Raw genomic sequence first — 9,759 nt, forward strand, 5'->3', positions numbered from 1 at the left:
CATTTGTGGAAAATTCCCGTGAACATGTTGACTTCGACTACGCAACAATTTGTTTTTCAGCAAGTGTCTTATTGAGTAGTTTGTCCATGAGAGAGGGAACATAAGATTGAGTGTGTTTGTTCAAGTATGTAAAAGATATCTGCACCAGGGGGTATCATAGAGTTGTTATATCTGCAAGAATGCTGCAGAAGATGATTTAAAAAACACTGTGAACTCTATTATTTTTGGGGGGTTTTCTGTGTTACCCCAATGTCCACACTATAGATTAATGTATGAGTGTTCATTGGCTTGCTAAGCTGTAAACATTTAGAACATTTGGAGCTAACATTCAAATGCTGCAACTACCAACAGCTTACCAATACGTTCACTCTGACACAGTCAAAAATCACCTATTATGCAATGAGGTACAAAGTGTACATTGTGTGCTACATGGAAGTGTAGTAATGGAAGTATTTGAGGAGAGACACAGTGTCAGAGCCAGAATAGATGTTTCTCGTTTTTCCAGTTTTGGTGCTGAGCTAAGAAGCTGCAGCAGCTTTAAATATAGCATAAAGATATTACCTAATTTTGACCTTCTTGGCTAAGAAAGTGACAAGGCATACATGTCAAAACTTAACTTTCAACAGATGATATTGTTAAAAGACCAAAGAAAGACACCCTGTTATTTCAGGTATGGCACTTTGTGAAACACTTGCTGGAATTTGAATTATGATACCAATAATTTCTCTGCCTTGAAGGTTTTGCAGAGCTGCCAACGGTGCAGGACTGCAGTAAAGGTCACTTGCTTCTAATTAATTACTTTACTTCATGTGGGCATCTTTTGTTACACTTTTTACGCATTTCTGAGGAGAGAATACAGTAGAGCTTTGTTCGCTTACCAAACCACAAAACCCAATGTAATACAGATGAAAACAAAAAAATGTCTTCCTGCTGCTTGAAACACATTTGTCTTTTATTTTTCACATGTTGCCTGTGAGACACTAATGCACAGCAGTGCACTTTATTCACGCTGGCAGCATGCCAGGAAAAGTTAGGATGCACACTTGGAAAAAAAAAAAAAAAAAAGAAGTTTCCCTCGATAACAATGGCACACTTTATTGCTCTTTAGCTCACAATGCTTTTCTGTGCAGCTTGTGGTATTGCTGCAGTATCCTGTTATGAGGAACAATCCAATTCTTCTGACATAGTTACACATCAGCCTGAGAATAACAATCAGCAAATGCATCACTCAAGTTATAAAGAAGGCTGCCACTTCAGGCTAAAAGAATCTAAAAAAAAAAGAGAAGAAGAAGCGTGTAGAGTTGTATCATAAAAGCATTAGTTTAGTCAATGAGCGAACGTATTGTACAGAATTACAAGCATTCAGCTACAGGATGCTTTAAGGCTACTTTTATATCTGATCTGCTGCTGCTGTGGTATGAATATTTCATTTTGGTAGTCAGCAGCATTGCAGTGGCATATTTCATATTTCTCTCCCAAACTCTCTGCCTCTCTCATATTGTTAGACTGTCAACAACTGACACACGCCAAAGATATAGTGAACAAACAAACAAATGGATAAGTGAGTGCACACCACTGATTGTCGGTGTGTATCATGCGTGTGCATCTATGTGTGTATGTGTGTCGGAGTGTGTATGTGTGTCTCTGGTGCCCTGCCAGAGCCTGAGCCCGTTCTGCTGACTGGGCAGATTCTCTGGCGGAGTGTCCCATTGGAGTGACAAGTGCATTTAGAAACAGCCTGATGGAGTCATTAACGGCAGCGCTGCTCATTAGCAACACATGCACACACACATGCATTCACGCACACACAGAGGCAGGCTCTCAGTAGCAACAGCGTTATCATCAGGTTATTACACCAACAACAGTTAAATCTATAAATTCTAGACTATACCACACGTTTACAGAAAATCCAAATAAGGAGCATAATACCATTTCAGAAGCAAGCTGACACATCTATTTATGAAAGCGAGCAATCATAGACACACACACGCGCCTGCAGGCACATTCACGCTATATTGATTACTGGAATAACAACAAAGCATTCATTATTGATCGCCTTGTCCTTTTTGCGTATGAGATTCAAGCAATGTCGAGTAATCAAGGGCATTACAGCATCACACAGAAACACAACAGCCTCTCTTCCCGGAAGATCCTGAGCAGAAAACACTACAAGAGTCATCAATAAATCACTATTTTCTACAGAAGAAAAAAAAGTATTTTTAAAGCCTGTAGCAGTTTTACTTCCATGTTGGCTTTAGGAATAAGATGGTTATTAAAAATTAATTATTAGAGGATCAGGAAGCTAAAAAAATTCTGGCTTGCTTAAATCGCAAGGAAAGGCACTGGTGATCTGACAAGAAATACTGTAATTGATGGCATTTCAAGCATGTTTGCTATGCTATGTAAAACCATTATAAGCAGTATTTGGCATTGCATCACAGCCAAGTGAGGGAAAGGCAAATAAGTAGGAAAAGGCTTCAAAGGGAACATAATGTTCTTTCTGATTATTAGGCTCAAATGCCAGAGTTTCCTATCTGAATCAGATGAGTCATCTCCAGAGACATCCAGCTTTACGTTGGGGTTGATTCATGGGTAAGGCTGTAGTGAGAACCCAAGAGCCTGCTTCAAGAAACAAGCATTCACTGACACTTAATGGCACGGTGTACATGATGAATACACCAGACAGCCATTCAGATACACACAGCAATGATCCTTAAGGCTGCTGAGCTACACAGCCAATTATGATCTGAACTGATGGATAAGACAGTATCAGAGGTGCCTTATACTGCAGTTTGATGTAACTCAATTATTTATGACATTGCCAGCAGAATGATGTGATTTTTGCAGTGCAGTCTTTGTTGTTGTCACACTCAGAAAACAGAGCTGTAACACTGTAAGATGATAATATGTTGGCAAACACACTGCCATTACCTCTAGCCTGCTTGTATTAGTGTGATTCTTAGCTCATTATAGCGGGAGTAATTCCAACTATGCACTGATGAATTACTCCAGTCAAGACAACACTTGTTAAACCAACCAAAGGACAATAAACATATGATGATAAATGGTGAACATGGGACACAAATACATAAACATTCAACACAGCAGCCCAGAGAAAATGGAAAGATGACAGTAACCTTTTGGAATGAAGGAAAATAATAAAAAATAACCTCATAAAAGGCTAAAAAGAAATTGAGGTCTCTGCCGGAGCTCACCTAGCTGTGCCCTCTCCCTCTGGACATCCTTGAAGTTGAGTCCACTGGTAAGGGTGCTCTCCCTGTAGCGGTGGAGGGCCTCCCTCCTCCCATTGGTCCCCAGCTCCCGGAGCACCGAGGGTTTCAACGGCTCGGCCTTGAGACTGTTGTCCCATCCTGAGAAGTCTGGTACCGTCCACTTCACCAGGTCCTCCAGTCGCACGATCACCTTCTCAGACAGCGCAATTACTTCGTGCTGAAAAGAGGCAGGAGCAGAATCACGTAGCGAGTTACATAAACGCAGCTGTGCCACGGAAATGGATCATCTAGTTCCACCACAATTTTATGGCTCTGAAATGGTTTTGTTGCATAGACACATAAACATTTCAAAACAGCACATCTCCAAGTATGCAGATGTGCTATTTTTAATAACCGAGACCAACAATAACCAACTGTGGTGTGTAAATAATTACACAACTTGGGTTTATGAGATTAGAAAACCTAAAACAAACACAAATAATTACAGAATACAGTACAGAAAACACATACAGGTTCAAAATTATACTTTTCTAAAAAAGAAAAACTCTCATAAAAGTGAAAGTGTTGCTCTGAAATATACTAACATAAAAGTAGCGTCTTAAGTAAAGTATTGCACCACATCAGGTCTACTACTCAAACTAAGCTGAGCATAATCAGGGTCAAAGTTTGGGTAAAAAAAGAGAGGATTAAAATTAGACCAAAGATCAGAGTCGAAATGAGAGTTTATAGAATAAACAGGACACAACAGCTAAACGGCCTGTGTATAATCTCAATTTGTATGTGCATAAAGTAACATTATGGCTTTGGATGCACCTTAATGTAAGTAAATTACCGCACCATGAATATGGATGATGTGGATGATTGCTGAATTGAATTTATGCCAGCAACTAAATCAATGTCATTGAGGACATAGGTGTTTTTGACTCTTTGATTAGCGTTTAGGAAGTCAGGCTCCTGATAATCACCGTGAATGTTAAGATTTTATACTCTAAAATGACAAGATGCACTCAGTGGCTATGATTACACCTTCAAAGTGAAGAAGAGCAGTTGAAATGTAATTTGTTATACCGGGAATGTAATGAATGAAGAGGAAAACGCTGTAGCCACAGGTTTCTTCAGTGCACAGTAAAACTAATGTGGCACTGTCAGGAAACTATAAAATGTAAATTTATAGCAGTGACGCGCATGGTTGACACAGAGGCAACGTTTTGTGTACATACTTCAGTCTGCTCAGTTGGCTTGCTTAATAAGATTTGTTCTCCCGTCTGTGTGTGCTTCAACCTATTTTTTTCCTACGGTGGATTCAGCTCCTTTTAATAACTCTCATGCTCAAAAGAACTACAAGTCCAGAGGAGGGAAGGAAGCAGACATGCTTAAATGTGTTTCCATTTGAAGGGCTAATGGCTGAAGTGCTTGTTACCAACAGAATGGAGTGCTGTGCTGTAAGATGGCTATTACAGAAACAGGGAAATCTGGAGGACAGATGTGTACGGGCAGAAACGCAGACACACTGAGTAGGTCTCTGATGTTTACCTTGGTTATCTCCAATTTACCAGGCATCTGTCTGCCTGTACTTATTTCCCCTCAAAGAGCTGTCGACATTAAAATAACAGCCATTTATGTCATATCAATGTGTGTTGGCAGAGGGTGTGGACAAAATAAAGCTACACTTTAGAACAAATCCTTTCTTTGTGAATCTTTAAATGTTAAGATAAGCTGTTTTTTTTTTAGCCATTTAATGTCGTATTTGTTTCGAGTTTGTCACCAAATTCCAGAAACATGCATATGGCTTTTGTGTGTTTCAGATTCTCCCTGAGTGCTCTGTCTATACAATTACCCATATTCAGTTCTCACATCATTGCAACTAAAGGCATATCAAATCCCAACCAGTTGGAGACAGTATTTCCTTATAAAGGAAAAGCCTGCGAGGGATAGCTTGATATAGCTGTGCCTCCCTCACTAAGTAGAAACATCAAACATGGGTTTTCGGTCTTCTTATAATGAGCTGTCTTCAGCTGTCAAGTGGTGGCGGGTGGTTGTAACCGGCTTTCCATGCAATGAAAAACTGACTGCTGTTTCTGCCTTCAGAAAAGCCGACCATTTGAATAATGTAGAGCAACAGTAAATAGCATTCAGCCTGCAGCCAAAAACCACATTGTAGTGTATTTCTACAGAATTACCTACTATACTTTGATGCAATCTCTTGACAGCATATTGAGAAACAACATCATGAAATATTGCACTTGAACCCATTTACAGCTAAAATAATGCACTGAATGCTCAAACAGTCAAACGGCAGTAATTCAAGTCTCCCAATAGCACACCGGAGCATACACGCAGCTATATCAAACCTTAAAAACACACAGCCATTCCCTCTATATTAATCAGGTGAATGACATGGTGCCTTGTGTGACTGTCAACAGATGCTGTTTGGGGACTTGTTCGGCTTGAGAGCAAAACACAACAGGTGAGCGCAATTCAGGAGCTGTCAACACAGTCCAGAATATAATCAGTCTATGAACAGAGCTGCAGCCCTGAAAACAGGCTACATCCATTACTTTGCCATATAATGCCTTTCCTTTCCCTTCTGTACTTTGGCTGCACAACTTTACAGCAGCGAGTCTGTGAGCTGCAGCAGGAAGATGAATTTTGGCTTGTGGTTTGCATAAGTCATGATATTTGGTTGAGAAATGTTTAGGTAAAGAGTTTGGTAATGTGCTGTGTTTCCGTAAAAGGCTTCTGAAAACCAGCCAAGTCAGTAAGTTGTTGAGAAATGATCAAAACAGCAGCATTGCACCAACCTCTTTTGCCCTTACACTGAGAAAAACACTGAACTGCAGCTACAACAAATGACTATTTCCTTCATGACTTTTAGCCTGGAGTCAAAGTGGCATTGCAAGAGAAAATATTTAAAGCTGGGCCCACTCAATACTTGATATCAAATTAAACTGAACATTGTTGATATTTTTGAATAAATATTAAACTCCTAGAAGTTGTGATGTCTCAGTTCTGAGTATATTCTGAGCTTCTTATACCACAGCAACAGAAACCTGAATAGTTTTCACACTACTGGGTCAAACGAGAAATTTAAAGGCACTGATCTAGCAACAGAAGAACCCCTCAGCTAGTCTGATTGAATATCATCAGACATGAGGGCAATGGTCAGTTTGTTGGGGGGCTATAACTGGTAGATATCCAGGCCAGGATCTGTACCATCCACTTGTTATTGTTTATGTATAATGATAGATCATAAAAAGCAAAATTGGGATCATCTGAAGAACCCCTGCATGCTATACCAAAGGCTTCTCAATAATGTGATTGTTCAAAGAAACCACAAATTTCCAGTATCAGTCAGTAAAATTGATTAAGAAAATAATGCGCAATAATAGGGGAAATGATGACTACAATAACTGCTAACCTACTTGCTAAACTGCTGTTGACTAATATTCTGTCAGCCCTATTAATTGACTAATTTTACTAAGATTAATCACTGTAGCAGCGTTGCAGGGGTCTTCTTCTCACTCCTCTGATTTGGGGCGTCTTGGGGCCCTGCTCCTCTGTAAATGCCGCCCATCCACACTGTGCTGTCATTTCGAGTTAGGCAGTTGATAGTTTAGCAAAGCGGCAGACACAGCCAGCAGGCCACTTGATAATATAGGTCAGAGGACTACAAGCCTGCAGCCACGAGGTGACACTCCACATCAGCAACACACCAAATAGCCTGGTGTCATTTCATTGACACTTCCGACACAGATGCATTAGAAGCATTTATACACAACACTAAATATCTTCATGTGTTGGCATAATTTTACTGTGGGTACATCAATAAGCCCATATAAACACAAACTGCTCCTTTTACGGTTGAGTTAAAATGCAAGATAACACATTAACAGCTCAGTGTTACAGCGTGGCTCCATACTTCTATCAATAATTTATGTTATTACTGCAGCAGCATGATATCTCCAAAAACATTACTGAGTGAATTTATTGCTATGACTGCACATAATGGACTGAAAGTAGAAAAAACAGCCTGCTGCTGCGAAACTGTAGATAACTCTGTTCCAGAAACCCATGACTCCAGCAATCTCATTGAAATTAAACTCGCTAAAATCCATATCATTCAATTTATATGGATGCAATAGTGTACTGGTGGCAAAACAGCACATAAGGGACATTCCCAATCCTATATTTGGTGATCCAATTACAAACAATGTACCCTGAAATATTCCATATCACTCCAAACAATTCCCTGTGAGAAATCCACGCCACTGTGCGCGAGCATTAAGGCAGACATTCCTGACTGTCAGCGTTCTGCGGCGGAGCGTCTCATCGCTCAGACGGGACTTTCAGCTTGAGAGTCAAGGGGTGCATGCTCCCAGTTGGTGGGTATCTTTCTATACTGTGGGCACACGCGTACACATACACACAGTGCTCTTGTCATGCTGGGAAGGTTTCAGCCTGCTGCCTCGGAGAGGTCAGCACTGGAATTCCTAAGGCCAAAGGAGATTAGTAATTGAGTAATGGACATGGTGACATGGACAATGAAGAGACAGAGAGGGAGAAAGAGAGAGGTGGAAAAATTGAGAGAAAGAAGGAGAAAGAAAGAGAGAGAGAGGCTAGGAAACACAATATGAGTTCATTATCTATCTCCCCTCCCCATGACTGACCTTGGCTTCAGTGTCCCAAAACAAACTTATCTGGGAATTAAAGAGGAACTCAGGGGAGTAAGCCTAGAACAATTGAATTAGAATATTTTCTTTTTGAGACTGCCTAAAGACTACAAAGAGTTCAAAGCATTGCATTTAAAAGGTGACTGTACATTATGTACTACCACTTAATTGAAGCAGTTTATTCACATGCATAAATGTTGCTGTAATATCGGCAGGGTGCTGAACTCATCTTTTATTCACTGATTCCATTAAGCAACTTCACTTACATTGGCCAGGGTGATTTATGAACTTTGCATTCTTTTGCAGTTATAACGAAAGAGAGAAATAGCAAGATAAGAGGAGTTTTCAAAGCCTTAGTGAAAGTGGGTGAGGCATCCATCATGTAAGGTGACACCACAAAAAAGCTGTGTCAGCTCCCTTGAATTGCTGCAGCTTTGTATCCTTGTATTTTAGCAAATGCGCACGCAAAATAAATAAATAAATAAATAGAAATACAGAGAGACTGAATGCATGTTGATTCCACATGCTCCATCTAAGAGAGCGCAGTTAAGAATTAAAAATATTGGCTGGAGGATTTAAGCAAGAGCTTCCCATCTGTGGCTGCATTCTCCTCAAAGGTTATAATAACGATCCACTATAGCTGGGGGCGCTGGAGTCATGCATCAAGGCAAATGTTTGCCTGTTCAAGTGGTTAGTCAATGACAAAGTGGAAAAAACTGAACTAAAGAGCACCAAAAGTCTTCTGTGTGTTGACAAACAGGCTCCGCTGTAACATATCATTACTTTAGCCTGCAAAGACATTTGGTGAAAAGAATCAGAATCAGAATGTTTGCAGGGGTTTTTATAGCCTTTGAAGTCCAGTGTATTACATTTTAAAGGTTTTAAATTACACTATCCTAAAAAGCTGGTAATAATTTACATGCTATTTCAGCAATGGTGAGGAATTCACTGGAGGGCAGTGTTCAGAGTTAATGACTTGTTCTGCGGCAGGAGGAGGCATATATGCGTGCACGCCACACATGCACACTAAACACATCCCCACTCCAACCCCCCACCCCACCTCTAAATTCCTGCCATTGTTGTGTGAATGGGGAGATTTGCTATAATGCACACACTGGTCAAAGCAACAGAGCAGTATGGACGCACTCAAAGGATCACTGTAAAAATGTGCCATATCACATTTACACTCGAGTCATTCAGCAGAACGACCTTATCCATCAAAATGCTGGTCGCATATCTAAGCCACTTACACTTAACTCAACTAGCATCCCAGATGCTTGAATTACCCATTCAGGGTTTTTCCCTTAGGAAAAATCAAAGAAGCAGCAAATGAATACAATCTAATTTCCCTACAAGCTGGCTTTCCAAGCACTGAAACACATGCATGGACTACTGCCATGTACTGAAGAAATGGCTCTGGATGCATGCCAAAGTGTTTTCCACAGCAATCAATACTGGCCTACTGCTGCAGTCCCCAGCCTGTCAGTGTGTCTGTGTATGTGTATGTGTGTCTCTGTGTCTATGTGTGTGTATGTATGTGTGTGTGAGCCAAAGCCTTGTCAGCTAGAGGGACAGAATAGAGGAGAAGAGAGGTCAGATGAAATCAGAGGTGATGATAATAGCACATTAATATAACATGATCTAGAAATATTCTCTGCGGTTGTGACTTCCTATTAAGAGAACCTTGCTGTATTTGCACTAATGTGGGATATATAGTATAAGATAAGAATAAGCAATTAACTGCCTGAAGCAGCGTATACAATAAGTGGGTGTTGTGTGTGTGTGTGTGTGTGTGTGTGTGTGTGTGTGTGTGTGTGTGTGTGTGTGTGTGTGTGTGTGTGTGTGTGTGTGTGTGT

The 9,759-nt window shown here is 40.4% G+C and overlaps 1 protein-coding gene across 1 annotated transcript in view; it reads right to left on the minus strand.

Annotated features, from left to right (window-relative positions):
* Positions 1 to 9,759, minus strand: part of arid5b (AT-rich interaction domain 5B) — a 75,375-nt gene that overhangs the window by 61,376 nt on the left and 4,240 nt on the right. The window contains exon 3 of the mRNA XM_005930538.3: positions 3,216 to 3,450. Within this exon, the coding sequence (XP_005930600.1) occupies positions 3,216 to 3,450 (235 nt within the window). The remainder of the gene's footprint in view (positions 1 to 3,215; positions 3,451 to 9,759) is intronic.

The sequence above is a fragment of the Haplochromis burtoni genome, unplaced genomic scaffold, assembly GCF_018398535.1.
Source record: "Haplochromis burtoni strain Fernald_Lab_line unplaced genomic scaffold, NCSU_Asbu1 Contig_46, whole genome shotgun sequence".
In the NCBI taxonomy this organism is placed as follows: Eukaryota; Metazoa; Chordata; class Actinopteri; order Cichliformes; family Cichlidae; genus Haplochromis; species Haplochromis burtoni.